The 19,979-nt window shown below is 37.5% G+C and overlaps 2 protein-coding genes across 3 annotated transcripts in view; one reads left to right on the forward strand and one right to left on the reverse strand.

The window, feature by feature from the left end:
• Positions 1-346: 346 nt before the first annotated feature.
• fsta (follistatin a) lies at positions 347-7,198 on the forward strand. Of its 2 annotated transcripts, none has more exons than XM_051696228.1 (6): positions 347-489; positions 1,904-2,095; positions 2,323-2,541; positions 2,828-3,052; positions 3,539-3,769; positions 5,924-7,198. In XM_051696228.1, the coding sequence occupies exons 1-6, from the start codon at positions 396-398 to the stop codon at positions 5,944-5,946; spliced, it is 984 nt and encodes a 327-aa protein (XP_051552188.1). In that variant the 5' UTR covers positions 347-395; the 3' UTR covers positions 5,947-7,198. The 2 variants fall into 2 exon arrangements, with proteins under 2 accessions (XP_051552188.1, XP_051552187.1); XM_051696227.1 differs by having other exon boundaries at positions 5,947-7,198.
• A 2,454-nt stretch (positions 7,199-9,652) lies between these two features.
• Positions 9,653-19,979, reverse strand: part of ndufs4 (NADH:ubiquinone oxidoreductase subunit S4) — a 37,845-nt gene continuing 27,518 nt past the window's right edge. The window contains exons 3-5 of the mRNA XM_051696230.1: positions 12,291-12,463; positions 11,625-11,698; positions 9,653-11,356 (exon numbers count right to left, since the gene is read on the reverse strand). Coding sequence (XP_051552190.1) covers positions 11,253-11,356; positions 11,625-11,698; positions 12,291-12,463 — 351 coding nt within the window. The 3' untranslated portion in view covers positions 9,653-11,252. The remainder of the gene's footprint in view (positions 11,357-11,624; positions 11,699-12,290; positions 12,464-19,979) is intronic.

Raw genomic sequence — 19,979 nt, forward strand, 5'->3', positions numbered from 1 at the left:
AATATCAGTTGTGGGTGCATCTAATGGTACATCTCAGAATTCTTGGTAAGGTACAAAAGCAACTGGTTCAAATGTTTGAGTACCCTAATTGGGACATTAGTAGCCTATTTATGTCTCCTCTCCTTGTATTCAACACCCAGCAAAACTCAGAAGTGATAAAGGGGCAAGAGAAAGTTTCAACCAGCTATGTCACCTGATTTGGATTGAAAGAACTTAGGGAAAAAAACTCTTTCTCCCCACCCCCACAGAGAGGAAGACCGCCCACACCACAGACAGTTGGCCCGAGACCCCTTATACACTTAAAAAGAGGTGGCACTCTCAGAGCAGCATTCATTCAGCACTGCCTGAGTAAGAACTTTGCGCTGCTCCTCTCAATACTCTTTCTCTCTTTAAACATGCTAAGGATGCTAAAGCGTCACCAGCTCCACCCCGGAATGCTTTTATTACTCCTATGGCTCTGTTATTTTATGGAAGATCAAAAAGTGCAAGGTGAGTGCACTTTTTTATTTCTTTATTTCTTTTTGGTATATTTATTGCTTTAAAAATTAAAGTCAATATGCTTAAGACATTGGTCTGGGTTTCGCAAAAAATCATTTTTAAAGTCTTTGGTATGAACTGAGCCGCTTAAACATAGAACAGCTGTAAAGTTTTGTTCTTGGTTTGCGCCTGTCTTGGTGTCAACGAGACAGGTGCGTCCAGCACGTACCTTTATATTCATCCCTTATTTAAAAACAAAAAATCTGAAAATACTACCCTTTATTAACGAGCTGAAAATTATGTTTTTATAGGTATAGTCTAAATTAAATGATCATGTGAAGATTTGCAAAACTAAGCAATATGCACAGTAAATGGTATATGCAATAGATGAATTTCACCGTCTCCAACAGAGGACAACAAGATGCATTTCATCGCTTCTACATTCGTGTCTTGAGATATCATGATAATAATGTTTAAAAATGTTTAATAAGAATATGATACATTTTTATTAGTCATGTCTAGCAATGAGCTGAACAATTTGTATTTTGTATAAATAAATAAATAAATAAATAAAAACGTGTTGCATACTCATAAGCAAACCTTTTTGCATTTATATGCCCCAGACATTGGACTGTATTTTTCTCAGTGTAGCCAAATAAATTAGACACTATCTACCTCGTCTAGCTTTCAAAAATTCAAGTCAGTGAACATAATGCAAAATATATATTTTATATAAATATAATTTGTATGCAGTTAATTACAGGGGCAGAGCAGTTTTAATCGTTTTACGTATCTGTCAACAAACGGCACGTTCATTTAAAAAACAAAGTTTGATGAAGCTCGCGTGACTATGATTTAATTGGATTGTCTGGCGCTTGGTGGTATCCCCTGCGCGAATGACTAATATAATAAATAAACACGACGAATTCCCCTTAGCGTTGACCCGACAGTTAAAACGCAATCTGAACATTATTATGTGCAGTTATTAAATGCGTTTCTATTTATTATAAAAAAAATAAAAAATAAAAAAACTATTGTACTGATGTTGTAAGAGTGTTGAAACGTGATGAGCGCAGACAGTTGGCACAGAGCGCTCGATGAACTGGAGTCTAGACTGCCATGCACATTGTTTAAATAGGTGTATGTGTCTGTCAGTCTGCCACTTACTTTAAGACAATAAATCTCTTCACGGTCACAATATAATCGACGACAGGAAAATCATATTCCCGACCAGACTGAGAGCCCTTGAGTTGTCTGGGTGAAGGCATGCAAGTGTAAAACAGTCGCATTACGTTGGGAAAAATCAGACAAAATGCCGCGGGGGAGGGGGAGCACGAGAGCTCCAGCTAATACAGGCTGCACGTGTTGTGTCTGGGTCATTGGCTTCAGACTTTAATACGACTGGCTTTTTTCTTTTTCTTTACAGCTGGTAACTGCTGGCTACAGCAAGGCAAGAATGGGAGATGTCAGGTTCTCTACATGCCTGGGATGAGTCGAGAGGAATGCTGCCGAAGTGGGAGGCTCGGTACATCCTGGACTGAGGAAGATGTGCCAAACAGCACATTATTCAGGTGGATGATCTTCAATGGCGGTGCTCCAAACTGCATACCTTGTAAAGGTAGAATCCCACGTTTGTCTGTCCAGGTGGAAATGTCTAAGCATTTAAGATAGTAACACGTTATTATTATTGTAAAATATGTGAAAAATAAATCATAGTCTATAGGTGTGTGTGTGTGTGTACTACCATATATATATATATATATATATATATATAAATCTCAGAATTGCATTCAGTGGTGGCGACTTTCAAAAAAATATATGTGACTGTCTTTATATGAATTTTAGAGACATGTGATAATGTGGACTGTGGCCCTGGGAAAAGATGTAAAATGAACAGAAGGAGTAAGCCTCGCTGCGTCTGTGCACCAGACTGCTCCAACATCACCTGGAAGGGGCCAGTGTGCGGCTCTGACGGAAAAACATACAGAGATGAATGTGCCCTTTTGAAATCGAAATGCAAAGGGCACCCTGACCTGGAGGTGCAGTATCAAGGCAAATGCAAAAGTAAGTACCACACAGCTATCGTACCGATGAAGGTTTTAATCATACAATTAAACAAGTCCACTGAATAGTTTTAAATTTGGCAAATATTGTTAACATTGTGAAGGACTGTGGGAGTGTCTTATAGTATATAAATTGGTGTTTAGACCAAATAAAGTCACAATGTTAAAGTCAGATGTTCAGGACATTTTGGGAAACTAGGTCATTGGCTGTGTTGGATTTGGCTACTTGAAAAATAATTGAGGTAGGTAAACCAGCATCATTCATTCTTCACTTCTCGTCGTCACAGAGACCTGCCGTGATGTCTTGTGTCCGGGTAGTTCAACTTGTGTGGTGGACCAGACCAACAACGCCTACTGTGTGACATGCAACCGTATCTGCCCAGAGGTTACGTCTCCAGAGCAGTACCTTTGTGGCAACGATGGGATTGTCTATGCTAGCGCGTGTCATTTAAGGAGGGCCACATGCTTGCTCGGTAGATCCATTGGAGTGGCATACGAAGGGAAATGCATCAGTGAGTGTCTACAGAGAAATTAAGCAGCATTTCTTGACATGAAAGGATTTGCAAAATTTCATTTAAATGAAATATAAAGGTTTAGCATACTGGTTATATGAATTAACTGTCAAAGCTCAAAGTCTTTTTAAAAATAGTGGAATTTGTTTTCATGTGCAGTTGGGGAGCTATCAATTCCTAGTGCATGTGCAACAATGGCAAAATCCCAAACACATCATGTTCCTTCATAGACTTTCGTGACAATCTTGTTGCAATTCTGATTTGCAAAGGAAAACCATTGGTGTCTAATTGTTTCCTGATGTTGGCAACATCACCTCGTCTCTTAGAACAAACTGAGCGTAACTTGCCCACAGTTCTTTGTGCAAGATCTACCTCCCAGGCTCTCTAGAACAACAAGCACATGAAACAATAAAGCATTATTTAGTTCATTTTTCTCTCCAATTGGAATCAGATCTGCTAAGTTTCCTATCTTTTATTTTGTTTCAGAGGCCAAGTCGTGTGATGACATCCAGTGTAGTGCAGGGAAGAAGTGTCTATGGGATGCTAAGATGGGTCGCGGGCGCTGTGCAGTTTGCATGGAGTCATGCCCAGAAAGTCGCTCGGAGGAGGCAGTGTGTGCTAGCGACAACACCACATATCCCAGCGAGTGTGCCATGAAGCAGGCCGCTTGCTCTTTAGGGGTTCTCCTGGAGGTTAAGCATTCAGGATCTTGCAACTGTAAGTAATACATATTAAAAGACAATCCAATGCTGCCCCCAACAACATCCCCGAAACCTCCCATCCCCTCCAAATAACGCCTCTTCATTCCCTTCCCGCTGCTAAGATATAAGCTACAGAAAGGACTTAAGATTGGAAGTTCTTTGCATGTCCTCTTTGACTGGCTTAATTAATTTTGCATTTGCTGGAGAAAAAAAAATGAAAAAGAAAAAATGGCAAGAAAACATTTGTTTAAAAAAGAACCCACAAAATAAATGAAGATCACCATGTTAAAAAAAAACCCAAAAAAACAAAAAAACAGAGATGTTACAAAGAGCTCTTTCTAGGAGTCCTTTGGCATACTAATTTTCTTCATTTAACTAACAAGAAACAATGAGCAGACTAACTTTTGCAGTTAGTGGAAAACATCAGGTTTGAATTCTAGTTCAGTTTGTGAGTTCATTTTCCCCTTTGTTATAGTGTAAATGTAGTGACTTATGTAGTGATATAATCATATCAGCTTGTCAGTTCCATTGTCCCATAGCTATATTCATGGTAATCATGCAAGTGTTTTATGAATTATGTTTGTTTGATTTTGGCTGTAATCAATGATTTCAAATGCACTATAACATAAATAGCTCTGCCAATCAGTCAGAGGGTTTGAAAAGAGATTAATCCTTTTTCTTACACTCGCATAAGGTGATTGTAACATTGGTGCCATTGTTTAAAATTTGAAAGAGAATTTTATAACTTTTAGACTACCTATTTTGACAGATGGTTCACTTGCTAATGAAGCTAGGTCTGCCATCAGTATTACAACAATGAGGAAATAGTTACATTCCAATTTGTGCTTACAAACAAATCAGATGTTCAATGTGAATCGCAAATCTTTCATATCTTGTCTGCTTACCTTAATGTTAATGTGCCTTAGGGTATGTACATAATTCCAAGGGACCAACTTTATGATCACCTCATGGTTTGAATGACTACAGCATTTTACAGTTTGCAGGACAAGAATATGTTGTTTGTAGAACAATGCTTTCTCAATTCTACTCTGCTGTTAGACACCTAACGTTAGCAAGGTGAATTTGTATGTGCAGTTTTGTGTCGTCTTATTTCTTTGTGAGGGACTGCACATTTGTTTCATTGCTTTGCCTGTCATTTTTTTTTTTTATGTAAACTTTTCTGTAGAATATATATATTTATATATACACCAATCAGCCACAATATTAAAACCACCTGCCTAATATTGTGTAGGTCCCCCTTGTGCTGCCAAAACAGCGCCAACCCGCAACTCAGAATAGCAGAGTGGTTATCTGAGTTACCGTAGCCTTTGTCAGTTCAAACCAGTCTGGCCGTTCTCTGTTGACCTCTCTCATCAACAAGGTGTTTCTGTCAACAGAACAGCCACTCATTGGATGTTTTTTGGTTTTTGGCACCATTCGGAGTAAATTTTAGAGACTGTTGTGTGTGAAAATCCCAGGAGATCAGCAATTACAGAAACACTCAAACCAGCCCGTCTGAGGACAGAAACGCCTTGTTGATGAGAGAGGTTAACAGAGAATGTCCAGACTGGTTCGAACTGACAAAGTCTATGGTAACTCAGATAACTGCTCTGTACAATTTTGGTGAGAAGAATAACATCTCAGAATGCTATTCTGAGATGTGGGTTGACGCTGTTTTGGTGGCAAAAGGGGGACCTACACAATATTAGGCAGGCGGTTTTAATGTTGTGGCTAATCGGTGTATATATAAATATATATATATATACATCAGAACTGTGCCATTGCTCGACCATGTAGCTATGGTCAGCTGGTGCACAGGGTGTCGCCCTGCCCGGTAACAACTATCCAAATATATCCAAAGTGATGGATTTAGACGCAAAACCAGAAAAAAAGGCAGCCAGTGGTGGAATGCAAGAGCACTTTTTTGTCTTGATTTAGAGATTTGCCAAACAGACCTGAGCCATTAAAGCCTCTCCTGTCACACAACTGACTTCCTTGATTATGTAAATCTTGATGCATAATTGTGGGAGCCAGTGTACCTGGTCTGCTGCCAAGTAGCCTAAAAAACACACACCAAGCTCTAGATTATGGCTTTCTCGGAGGCTTTGGCATAAAAAAACACATACTCACGTAAAATTCTGCGCTGTTGTGGTCTCTATTCATGCAACAGCTACCATGTATTCTCCCATATAGCCATTACTGAAGACCAGGAGGATGATGACGATGAGGAAGACCAGGACTACATGGCTTATATCCATTTATCACCAGTACTGGATGGATAAAGCACAATCAACCAGTGGAACAGTCCTAGGGCTAGGAATCATGTCCACACTGTACATATGTGTATGCTAATTTATTTTTCAGAGGAAAAAAAGAAGTATACATGTAGTTCAGTCTGCTCTATGTTTATTTATACAGTGTTCTGTTTTATAATTTATACATTTACAGTGACTGGCTTCCTGTCTATCTTATTTTGTTTTTACTTTTATTGTCTTGTCTTTTTCTTTTTTTTTTTTTTAATGACTGAGAAATATATTTGTCCAAAGAGAAGCAGTGTTATTTATTGTGAGGTAAAATGCTATCATGTAAAGTGTGAGTCTTCTGCAAGCTGTAAATTGCATTCCCTGAGCTGTATAAATGCTTATCAATGTCAATTCTGTATCACAGATGTTTATTTCACACACACCTGCATGTTAGCTTGTGAGTTTATTTATTGGAGAAAAAAAAAAAAAGAATGTCACTCTTTAATGTACATGAATATTTCTGGTTTTGTTTACAGTTCAGTGTAACTAACCAAAGGGATTATTATTTTTTTTTTTTTTTCAATTGCTCTTCAAAGTTTTGTAATGGTGCAGCAGGATGATATTGAAAATGAGTCATTTCTCATATACTGTAGGACACCCCTGACAATTAAGGCTGGCATCACTCAACAGCAGCAGTTTACGTTTTTGGCGATAGAATAGAAATTAGCAGTATGTGATACTTGTTTGAGAAAACTGTGCCATTATGCTTTTTTGTCTTGTTTTTGCCAACATACTGCTCTTGCAGAGCTAATACATGAAAAGATAAAGGACTAAGTATCAATATATAAAACTTTTCACTGTTTTCACTTTGTTGTCAAAATGCATTTTTATTTTCAGACATCTCAAGATAAAAACTAAATTCAGTTATAAATATATAGTTTTGTATTTTTTTATGTAAATGTCATATGTATATACAAAGTTTGATGGTATTTGTACAGATATTAAGAGTGAAATCAATAATAAAAAAATCCTTATCAATTGCTCACTGTTGTTTTGATTTTGTCTTGGAGTTGAGGGCCCTTTGCTGTCATTAGCTAAATTAATGTACTCAAACAATACACTCAGACATTTATTACAATAGCAAAATAGTTTGATTAGAATGTACATTGTTTGTACATAATTGGACCGTTCTTGGTTCACCAATTATGGTGTATATAGTTTTATTCTGACTCAGAAATACCATATCATTTTAACTGATATCATTAAACTTTGTCCAGTTAGAAAAAGAAGAAAAAAAATAAAATAATAATATGACACAAAGATCAGTCTCCACACAATTCAAAGAAGTTATTAATAGTTATATTGTAATATTACAACAAAATTGTTTTATTATTTGACCAAATACATTCTTATGACAAAATAAACCTACTATAGCTATAATCTCATATATATATATATATATATATATATATATTCCCACAACTTATTCTCCCTTTAGTGTGCCATGTGTTCCCTAGACTTTTTTTTGGTTTTTTGTACCCCCACAGCCCCATCAATTTGGGAGTACATTACTCTTTATGAAGACAAAACCACAATGTTTTTCAAAACACGTTACATGTAACTTTGTTACATATGGAAGACTAAGTTGATAAAATGTGGGTTATTTCATTATTGCAGATTTGTATTGAGTTTAGTCTTTGCATTGCCAATGCGTATTTATGTAGATTGTTACCTATAGAATCTGTTTGTTTCCTTTTAACATGTCCTGAACTGAAAAAGAAAAAACTTAACTGTGATTAATTTGAAAGTTATAATTTCTGTTTAATAGGTTTAAAGGAATAGTTTACCCAAAAATGAAAATTCTCTCATTATTTACTCGCCCTCATGCCATCCCAGATGTGTATGACTTTCTTTCTTCTTCAGAACACAAAGAAACATTTTTTTTGAAGAATATCTCAGCTCTTTAGGTCCATTCAAAGCAAGTGAATGGTGGCTAGAACTCTGAAGCTACAAACATGGTTTTAATCTAAAAAGCCCCAGTGGTTTAATCCATTTTTTTTTTCCAGATGTGATAAGGTAGGTGTGGGTCAAAAACAGATCTATATTTAAGTCTTTTTTTGCTATAAATTCTCCTCCCTGCACAAAAGGTTGCAATATGCACAAAGAATGTGAATCACCAAAAGTAGAAGAAGAATATGAAAGTGAAAGTGGAGATTTATAGTAAAAAAGGACTTAAATATTGATCTGTTTCTCACCCAGACTTAACATATCGCTTCTGAGGATATCGATTTAACCACTGGAGTCATATGGATGACTTTCATTCTGTCTTTATGTGCTTTTGGAGCTTCAAAATGTTGGTCACCATTCACTGCATTGTGAGGACCTACAGATCTAAAATATTCTTCTAAACAACTTTGTTGAGAAGAAAGAATGTCATACATATCTGTGATGGCATGAAGGGGAGTAAATGATGAGAGGATTTTAATTTGGGGGTAAACTAACTCTTTAACAAAGAAAAATCCAAGTACCTTGAGGTACTGTACACATAATTCCCTGAATGCGAAATTAGTATTTCAGAAAACTAAAACAGGTTCTTGCAGTATTTACCTTTATCCTGCACCATCCACGTTTTTCTTCTATTTTAACCTTCTAAGTATGTCCAGTCCCTGTGGATGAAAGGGAATCACAGCATGATGCTACCACTACTATACTTGACTATAGGCAGTGCTACACCTGAAAAGGCACTGAATTTTGGCTCTCCCCTGACCACAGAATCTTACAGACACAACTGGATTCCTGTCTCTCACAATCTCCAAACATGCATTCCCATGATTCTATTGTAGAAATGGCTTCTTTTGTGCCATCCTCTCCTATAAGCCAGTGTTATGCAGAACTCAGGTTGACTGGTGCACGTTTTCTATTCTCAAATTCTGAATTGTGAAGCACCCTCAAAATGAGCATTGGCTTCTGTGTGACTTCTCTCACAAGTCTCATTTCTGTTTGCACTCGGGGTTGTGAGATGTCATTTTTAGGCAGTGACTGGGTTCTTTCTGATATTTGACCAAAAGTACGCTTGAAGATGTCCAAATCCTTCTTGGGGTTTTGTTCATTTGTTTTTCTTTAATGTCTAAGGCAATGTTGTCCTCCTTAGGTTAACTGTTTTTCATCTGTGTAAACAGCAAAATTATTTACAAAAATTATTGTTTTCTTACATAAATCAAAGTCACACCAAAGTAATTTATTTTGACTTCTAATACTAATACTTTGGCATAAAAACATGAAGCAAGTTTCAATCTAGGATTTTCGATTAAAGTGAACACTTAATGTGTAGCAACCAAGATAGTGTTCATCAGAATGCTACAATGACAGGGTAAAATGGTCACAAGTTCACTGAGAGCAGGCAGGTGTTTTACTCATCTCAGCTCATCCCTAGATGAGTATGAGAGTAAACATATCTAGCCGCGTTCAGTCTTTTGAAGCTTGACATTTACCTCATCCTCCCATTTCAGAAACATTAACACTAAACTTCAAGAGGCTTTGGGTGGCCACCTGAGAATAATTATTTTCAGAGGACATGAAGAGTTAGAGCACATGAGTACCACACACAACAACCACTAACTTTAGTAATCCTAAGTGGGCAAGTAGTCACACTTCCAAAAGCAAGATTTTTTTTTTATACAATATACTCAAACAACACACCCAATAATTTATTACAATAGCAAAATATTTTGATTAGAATTTATATTATTTGTTTGTAATTAGTCATTGATTAAAATTTATTTTATAGAGGAAGTGTTAAAGGAATAGTTCACCCAAAAATGAAAATTCTCTCATCATTTACTCACCCTTATGTCATCCCAGATGTATGACTTTCTTTCTGCATCAGAACACAAATGAAGATTTTTAGAAGAATTTTTCAGCTCTTTCGGTCCATACAATGCAAGTGAATCGGTGCCAACATTTTGAAGCTCCAAAAATCACACAAGTCAGCATAAAAGTAATCCATAAGACACCAGTGGTTAAATCAATGTCTCCAGAAGTGATTTGATAGGTGTAGGTGAGAAACAGATCAATATGCAAGTCAATGTTTACTATGCATTCTCCTCCCTGCTCAGTCAATCTCCACTTTAACTTTCACATTCTTCATGCATACGTCATCTACAGGGTAGGAAGAAGAATTTCTATCAAAAAATTTAATATTGATCTTTTTCTTACCCACATATTTTGCTTCAGAAAATATGGATTTAACCACTGGAGTCATATGGATTACTTTTATCCTGCCTTTATGCGATTTGTGGAGCGTACATTTTTTTGGCACCCATTCACTTGCATTGTATGGACCTACAGAGCTGAAATATTCTTCTAAAAATCATAATTTGTGTTCTGCACAAGAAAGTAAGTCATACACATCTGGCATGGCATGGGGGCGAGTAAATAATGAGAATTTTCATTTTTGGGTGAACTATTCCTTTAACTCAGATATAACATATAAATTTAACTGCTATGCAATTAAACTACATCCAGATTGCAAAGGAAATTGGTTCCACACAGTGTGGGGCAAGTTACAAAAATTGTAATCCACTACAAATGACTTTTCATATGAAAAAAATTCTCTCATAATTCAATGGCAAAATTCAAAATAATGTACACTTCCTGCTTGTTCATTTTCATTGTCCCTTAGCTGTCAAAGAAACAAACAGATATACATATGAATATAATGCATGTTTTAAATGTATTCTACATACATAATATTATTAATAAATATGTTTAACAGTGTATTGAAACAATTAATTTGATTAAAAGTCAGTACCTGGGATCCAATTACAATCATTTAAAATCCATTGTTACATTACTTTTTTTTCTTTAAAAGTAATTAGTATTTTCTTTGTAATCTCATTACATGAAACACTGCTCAAAGCACACACTTCCACTGTACAACCTATGGTCTTTCATGAGCCTTCTCATAAAAGTTATTAATAGTTACACTGTAATGTTATTGCAAAATATTTTTATATCTGTTTTATCAATTTTGATGATTAAACAAACATACCATAGCAATTTAGATTTAAGCCATGTAAGGAGGTGAACAGAACCATTGTGAATTTAAACTTAATACAATTCATACAGTAAAAAATCCAGATATCATTAGAAATAAAACCTCTGGTGTTGTGAAGATAGTTCCTTTATTAGACATAGATAGCATGTTATTTTTACAGGTCTGTTAAAGATAATACAGACAGGAAGAAATGACTTTGTCTACTTGGTCGACCTTCTAGTCCTTTTGTCCCAGGAAAAGTTTGCTCCATATGACTTCACTCTCGGTTTTGGAACTCTCTTTTCTGTTATATCATAACTCCAACCTGTAAAAATAAACATTCTCAGCCAAGTATATCTTACAGATTGGATTTGGGTGATGTCCACTGCTGCTGCTGAGTAGCGTAAACACCGCACTGAAGAAGACAGGGTGAGGATAAATGCACATCTTTGTGCCACAAACACCACATTTCCTTCTCAAAGTTCAGTGTCCTTTCCCTCAAAAGACATTTTTTGGATGTGATTCTGATCAGAACATTATTGTGCTTAAAAAAATATGGTCATGATGTTGGAAAGATAATAAAACAAAATTACCATTCTTCTCTGCAAAAGCAATCGCGTCCTCCTTAGTACTAAACATCAGCACCATGTTGGACAGGGGGTCTGCCCTAAATTGAAAAAAAAAAAAAAAAAATATATATTATATATATATATATATATACACACACACACACATACATACACTTCACACACTGGATTTTATTTAGTAAATCAACAGTCCTTAAAGGAATAGTCACCCAAAATTGAAATTTCAGTCATAATTTACTAACCCTTATGTCGTTCCAAACCTGTATGAATTTCTTTCTTATTAAGAACACAAAAGGAAAAATGTCAATGAATATCCTGGTCTGTCTTATACGATGGCAGTTGATATTTATTCACTTCAAAGCTTAAAAAAGGACGCAAAAGTATCATAAAATTAGTTCATGCATCTTGCGCATCATATTCCAAGTCTTCTTAAGGCATTAGGAAAGTTCTGGTGAGAAACAACCTGGAATTAAAGTCATTTTTCACTGACAATCTTGACATCCGTTCCACGTTCATAAGAGCATGAGAGAAGTTTGTTGACAATGACACACGTTCAAGCGAGAACGTGCATTGTTTTTGGTGCTGAACAACTAGCACCAAGGTGAACTATTTCTTTAAAGGATTATAGGTTTGAGAGGCCAGGGTAAAATGATCACAATGATTTGCACTCACGTGGAAGCCCAGCCCATCAGTGCGTTCTCCCAACGTTCCCTGGTGTCAAAATCCATTTTCCACTTCTGTGTGTTTTTGACTCCAGACTGCATGGCATTGCGGGCAGGCACAAAGATACGGACCTTGCGGGTCTTAATATGCTCCTCGGGAACACCGGTGAGAGTCTTGATGTCCTGACAACACGAGGGAGAAAAAAAAAAAAAAAAAAAGAATTATTTTCACATTGTCACTACATAATGCAAACAATTTAATGTGAGTTAGTCAAAACTTAAGTTCAAGTGTGATTTGCCAGAAACAACATTCAAAAGATGTAATATTTGTACACTATTTAAAAAAAAAAAAAAAATGCATAATAGTTCACATATTTACACTACTCCCCAAAGGGCATAAAAGCCCAAATACTTCGCTTTTTGAATGTAGACACGCACTTGTCTAGACAAGCTAATTTCTCACACTCTTAAAATGCTTTGAGACAGCCTATTGTGAACCTCTCTACAGGTCTTCAGTCACAGGCCAGAAACCTGGGCTTTCAGGTGTGAAGGCAAAAAGAACACTTCAGACTTGTACGCCAGCTGAATAGTATATTAAACCTGAGGCACTGTCAGCTGTTCAGTAGAATACATAATGAGCAATGAGCATATTAATCATACTAGGGACCAGTTGTTCTTAACTGAAGGATTTAACTTTTTTTTTCTAATTGCAACAATGTGCTTTCAGAGCACTGACCTAATGTAAAAAATGATTTTATAACCAATCAATACTTAAATTAATATAAAAGATATGGATTATTTTATGAAAATAACTAATATGCTGTAATTGCAAAACATTATGTTTGTAAGACGTTTCTCTAAAACATGCGGCAAAGTCCTATACAAAGTCCTTGGCAAAGAGAGTCCAATTTCTCTGGGAATTAGCAGACAGTAATGGGAAGTAAAGGGAAGTTGGCAACAACACACAGACAAACCTCCCAGCAAGCAGCCGGTAGCCACCCAATGTTGTGAATCCAACAAGCAGCTCCCCCTACAATGCAGGAACTTCACACATTTTAATGGTCATTACTACTTCAAAGAATACAATTTTCATCATTGTCTGTCATCTGCCACTTGATTAATATAAAAGGGCTTCTTTAGCATGAACAGCGAACAAAAGGCTGCTAAACACACTGACTTAAAGTCTTCACATGAAAATCGGGTAGTCGGCACTCTGCAGTATAGCACGCTGCAAAGAACATACAGTACCATATGGTCTATTTCACGGGACAACTTATGTAAGGGGGAAAAAGATGTTTGCCTTTATAATGAACAAGACTTGTTTTTTAAACTTTGGGAGACATAATATTGTAAAATATGACTTCAATCACTTGCTTGGATCCACACTGTCTATTTAGAGATACTTCAAAAACAAAGATTTAGGAAACATCAGAATTTTCCATTACATATCTCTCTATAACTCATTCATCCAAGATTCATTTGGCTTGAACTTTGCAATGGCAAAATGTCTCAACATGAGAATGAATCTTTCGCTGAAAATTCTCACTGCAGAGAATTGAGGAATAGGGGTCACATACAAAGATACTGGTGAGCAGAATGACAATCAGTCTAAACAGACATGCAAGAATTATATTCAATGTCTACGATTAACAGACCATGGTATAAATTCCTCGTTACAGAATCCGCTGGAGAGCAATCTAAAATATTATTACTACAAGCGATTCCTTTTGTAACCTGCCTTCATTCTAAAGTTTCACAAATTTGAATATGATGGTATATTTGAAAAATACTGAAACTACTTTCCATTGTCCTGCAAAATAAGAGAGAAAAACAAATTTAAAAAAGGAGAGAAAAAAAAAGTAGTCTAGACTTAGACTTGCCTGCATACATTACAGAAACAAAAACTACGAGGGTGATCTATGCAACAGACGAATGGACAATGGCCCATAGACAAAGCGAGCGACTCTGCCTTAAATATGGTGCTTCAAGAAAAAAAATTAGGACAGAGAGAGAGAGACCACAAACACTGCACTTTTCTCCTTACATGTACAGGAAGCAAAATGAGAAGTACGAAGTTTGACACTATTCACAGAGCCCCTCAATACCTGTATGTGCAGACAGAATGCCAGGCTTAAGAGATGGGGAGAAAATGCTGGCAAAGTCTTTGTCACGTGAAAGCGTGTCTATATTTCTGACACCTCTGGCTCCTCAGTGAATAAAGAGAATGGGAGCCCTTTCATAGCAGCAGACTGTGGGGCCGACTGCTTGAATGAGCCCTGCATGGAGCTCGGTAAAGCCAAGTGTGGCCAATGGTTTCATATCTAAGTGTAAACAAGAACGAATTCACAGTGCAACCAGAACTACAGGAAAAAAGACAAATGCTCTTGAGATGGGTGAGTAATACTTTTGACTTATGAAGTAAAACTTTGCTACTCTACCACAAATTGCAATCAATTTCAAATTGTAATTAAATAATGCACCGATATATATATATATATATATATATATATATATATATATATATATATATATATATGCTTTTTTTTATTTTTTTACTTTAGCCCCCTTCAGAAGTGGTTCCTTGATCCCTCGATTGTTATTTGCTTGTGAAATACAGTCTCTACAGCTACTTATAGGACAGGTTCTTTGTGTTGCCACACATACAATAGCAGATTCATTAACTGTTTGATGGCATGCTTGGGCTGTTTCAGACTATAAGGGGCAAAGCACTGATGACAAGTGTGGTCTACTGGCATATTTGAAGCTCAGTTGGACCATAATATATAAACATGTGGATGGAAATGTCATTGCAATGTTCAAAGATTTCTTAAGACGTATACAAATGAATTTATCTATCCAGTTTAAACCTTCAGAATCAAATAATAGTCCCTCCATCACTGTTACAGCACAAACCCTTTGGAATCTCTCTGGTTGAATTCACATGGTAATTAATACATACAAAAATAAAGCAAGGGGAAAAAATTCATTAACAACAAAATCTTCTAAGAGACACGTTGAGACATCCAAAACAGCACAGACATAAAAATGACTTGGAAAGTCATTAAAGGTTGGCCCGTAAACTCACTTGCACACAGATCGACTCTCTGGGTAAACAGATTTGTAGACCAATGACTGATGATCCACATATTAAACATGGAAGACCAGTACCAAAACATCTTTCACTTTTCAAATGAGATAAGGTGAAAAAGATTTGCACATAATCTCTACCAACTAGCTGACATTACAGGCCACCTTCAGTGCTGAAGGAAGAATTATCTTCCTAATGGGCAGGCTTCTTCAGTAATGTTTTTTCTTTTTCTTAACTGCATTCATTTAAATGTTTAATGTGTAGAAACAACTTGAAGACCTCTGTGCAGAAATACACCGATCAGCCACAACATTAAAACCACCTGCCTAATATCGTGTAGGTCCCCATTGTGCCGCCAAAACAGCTCTGACCAATCGAGACATGGACTCCACAAGACCTCTGAAGGTGTCCTGTGGTATCTGGCAGATCCTTTAAGTCCTGCGAAGTGGGGCCTCCATGGATCAGACTTGTTGGTCCAGCACATCCCATAGATGATCAATCGGATTGAGATCTGGGGAATTTGGAGGCCAAGTCAACAACTTGAACTCTGTCATGTTCCTCAAACCATTCCTGAACAATTTTTTGCATTATCCTGCTGAAAGAGGCCACTGCCATCAGGGAATACCATTGCCATTAAGGGGTGTACGTGGTCTGCAACAATCTTTAGGTAGGTGGTACGTGTCAAAGTAACATCCACATGAATGCCAGGACCCAAGGTTTCCCACCAGAACATTGTCCACATGATCTAAAAGAACACAAGATTCATCAGACCAGGCCAGCTTCTTCCATTGCTCCATGGTCCAGTTCTGACACTCACATGCCCATTGTAGGCGCTTTTGGCGGTGGACAGGGGTCTGCATGGGCACTCTGACCGGTCTGCGGCTACGCAGCCCCATATGCAGCAAGCTGCGATGCACTGTGTGTCCTGAAACCTTTCTATCTTAGCCAGCATTACGTTTTTCAGTAATTTGTGCTATAGCACGGTCTTCTGTGGGATCGGACCAGACGGGCTAACCTTCTCTCCCTACGTACATCAATGAGCCTTGGGAGCCCATGACCCTGTCGCTGGTTCACCGGTTGTCCTTCTTTGGACCACTTTTGGTAGTTATTAACCACTGCATACTGGGAACACCCCACAAGAAAATCCAAAGGATGTGACGTTTATGTGTGCTCCCAAGAGCCTTGCTCACTAATCGCTTCTCTTCCACTATTCAACAGCGACAACAAACTGCAACACTAGGTAACGTTATCTTAGAGTTGGAATCCAGCAAACGTCCGGCTCCTAGCACAACACTGACTCTTACACAAACTCCAAGTAAATGCACCTACTGTATCCAGTCTGGCCAAGCGGGAACGTGATCGTGGTCGAGTGAAAACTAGAGTGAACATCGGCAGGGCATTTGATTCCTGGAGGGACCTTCGTTCGGTTTTGGGGATCAAATCCGACCCTGAATTGGTGTTCTTCTTATTGGACAGGTAAGCTTACATAACTGCAAAGCATGTGAAATATAGTACCATAAGGGTTGATCTGTGTAATTTTAGCTAACTTGATCTTGCCTGCACAGTAACTGTCATAAACAATGTTAATCTGTAATTATTCAGCAAGGTAAACTACAATAACGCATTAAATGAATGCTAGACAATGTTCAAGATAATGCAAAAAACGTAACTTTGTTATACAGAAAATATATACAATCTATTATAAAACAATAGTGCATAGATATATCAAAATGAAAGTTGTGATGGAATCACATCAATACTGAATTGTGTCAACATATTTATAATGTAGTCTATTTTATAAACAGCTACTGTCATCATCCACCAAATTTAGCTGGCTAGCTAGCTAACGCCAACATAGACTTTTGTATAAATGCAGTCAATATATTATGCAAAGAAAAGGGATTACTTCAAACTACAGTCTCGCATAGTCAGACCTATATCCACACTTTGTTTTAGCCCTGTTCCAGCACTGGAGAGTTAACTATAATATACAGTCTGAAAGTTTGTAGTAAAACAATCATAACTGTAATTTTAATTGTGCTGCCTCATCTGTCAGCATGATGCCGGTGAATCACATAATCTCTTTGTACGTTACGTCATTGTATTGGTCGATGCTCGCGTCCCTATGGAGTGTGTGCACAAGCGCGAGCACGAGCAACAGGTAGCTGGCTTCAGTTCATTTAATGGCCACAGGTGTCATTAATAACAAAGGTTTCTGAATCTTACATACTGCACCTTTAAGATGTCTACAAGATCTGAATTTTTATTCAGTGTGTGCTTTTAATGTTATAAGTTAACGTTAACACTGTCTCATTTGAACTTGAGTGATTTGGTCTAAATTAATATTATTTACTCCATTGCCATTTCACCAAACAAACTAGTTTACATTAAATTCCACCACACACACAACTTTGTATTCGGTTAGATATAGTGTAAAGTGCAGTTTTAAGCCAATTTAAACTGTGCGCTGCCGCTGTGCATGGTGTGAACAAGCTTGCCAAGCGGTAGGGAGATCGCAATTCATTTTCAATGGGAGAGAGAAAGCGGCACCGCTTGTCAGCCTCATTTATTCCGCCAATAAGTCTTGCATGACTGCTTAGGGAACACCCGGAACAGACAAGCTACGTTCACGCAGTCAGTGTTTGGGATTGACAACCGTATTTACTTACATGTGTGAGTCTTGAAATGTCCTGTTCTTACAACAGTTTACAGTAGCAGTTGGAATACTGTCTGTATGAATGAACAACCGAAGTCACAACCGTATTCTTACAGCTGTAACTAAAGTGACAAATAGGCTGCGTCAGAAACCAAGAAAATGCTGCCTCCGGAGGCTGTATACAGAGGTAGGAAGGGACCAAGGCATGTCCGAATCCAATGTTCATGTCACACCCTGTCTACTGAGATACCTTCATCTGACTGGTTTTTGAATGCAGCATAGATGTATACCTTCACAATCCTGTGCACGCAGATCCGCAGTGGTTGAGCTGAAGAAAAAAAAATGCCGGCCGAAGAGGCCAATTTGTGTATAAATGTATGTTTTTATTCACTTTTTCCAACTTTTTATTCCATTTCTAGCGAGAAAGTAGTATTGTAGTTATTAAACATACACTTGGTTATCACCAAAACTCTCGTGATTTTGTTCTAGATTATTAGACCATTCAGTCCAACTGAACCACAATGAAGCAGAAGCGTTACCTTTAGTGGACACCAGGGCTGCGTCCGAACCCAAAAGGTAGCTGTCTTGTTGCCTCGCTGCCCTATCAGTCAAATGACTCAACAGACAGCATTTGCAAACGAAGGTACCTCCAGAAACTGGTTTTGGACAGGCTACTGAGGCAGCATAACCTCACAACGTTGCTAGGATACCAGCAACTGATTATCACCATCTGGTGTCCACTAAAGGTAATGCGTCTGTTCATTCAGCCCAACCGAACCTCAATGGTCTAATAATCTAGAACAAAATCAAGAGTTTTGGCGATAACCAAGCGTATATTTCAAAACTACAATACTAATTCAAAGATGGCGATGTCCATAACATCGGTGTCTTATCACAATTGATGCCGCAATATTAAATAAACAGTCCAATTGAGGCGCAAGTTCATCCATCAGATCATAATTAACCGGCAGCAGCTTTGAATGCTTTTTTTTACCATGTGCAGAGCGCAGCTTTTGTGTCGCGCCCGTGAAAAAAGCGGCTGAATCTTCGGATGACAAGCAGCTAATATCTCCATCTCCACGAGTTAAGGAAACACAACATGAAAATCATGAGACACGCGTGTACAGTGCAGCGTGGTTCTCACTGTACATGACATAACTAACAACTAGTTGTCCACTACGGTTCTGTTCAAACAGCACAGGTTTGCCAAGAATGTGGTTGTGAGACCTGAAAATTTGCGGTTGTCAGTTCGGTTATAGAATGCGGTTGTCACGCTTGTAAATAACTGAACTGTTTGTGAACATAACCTTATTAAGCACTAAAAACAGGTGACAACCATATTCTGCTGCTGTGTGAACGTGGCCACAGAGCAATAAAATAATAATTTACAGTTGTGCTCAAAAGTTTGCATAACCTGGCAGAAATTGTGGCACTGATTTTGAAAATATGACTGATCATGCAAAACATTTTTATTTAAGGATAGTGATCATATGAAGACATTTATTATCACATAGTTGTTTGGCTCCTTTTTAAATCATAATGATAACAGAAATCACCCAAATGGCCCTGCTCAAAAGTTTACATACCCTTGAATGTTTGGCCTTGTTACAAGCACATAAGGTGACACACACAGGTTAATTTCCCACACCTGTGGCTTTTTAAATTGCAATTAGTGTCTGTGTATAAATAGTCAATGAGTTTGTTAGCTCTCACGTGGATGCACTGAACAGGCTAGATACTGAGCCATGGGGAGCAGAAAAGAACTGACAAAAGACCTGCGTAACAAGGTAATGGAAATTTATGAAGATGGAAAAGGATATAAAAAGATATCCAAAGCCTTGAAAATGCCAGTCAGTGCTGTTCAATCACTTAAGAAGTGGAAAATTCAGGGATCTCTTGATACCAAGCCACGGTCAGGTAGACCTAGAAAGATTTCAGCCACAACTGCCAGTAGA

The sequence above is a fragment of the Myxocyprinus asiaticus genome, chromosome 4 (genome assembly GCF_019703515.2).
Source record: "Myxocyprinus asiaticus isolate MX2 ecotype Aquarium Trade chromosome 4, UBuf_Myxa_2, whole genome shotgun sequence".
NCBI classification, from domain to species: domain Eukaryota; kingdom Metazoa; phylum Chordata; class Actinopteri; order Cypriniformes; family Catostomidae; genus Myxocyprinus; species Myxocyprinus asiaticus.

Excerpts from the sequence above, each read along its gene's own strand:
- fsta (XM_051696227.1), top strand. The coding sequence starts at position 396 with ATGCTAAGGATGCTAAAGCGTCACCAGCTCCACCCCGGAATGCTTTTA. Across the intron at positions 2,096-2,322 it reads AAACTGCATACCTTGTAAAG|AGACATGTGATAATGTGGAC; the intron begins GTAGAATCCCAC and ends TATGAATTTTAG. Across the intron at positions 2,542-2,827 it reads GTATCAAGGCAAATGCAAAA|AGACCTGCCGTGATGTCTTG; the intron begins GTAAGTACCACA and ends TCGTCGTCACAG.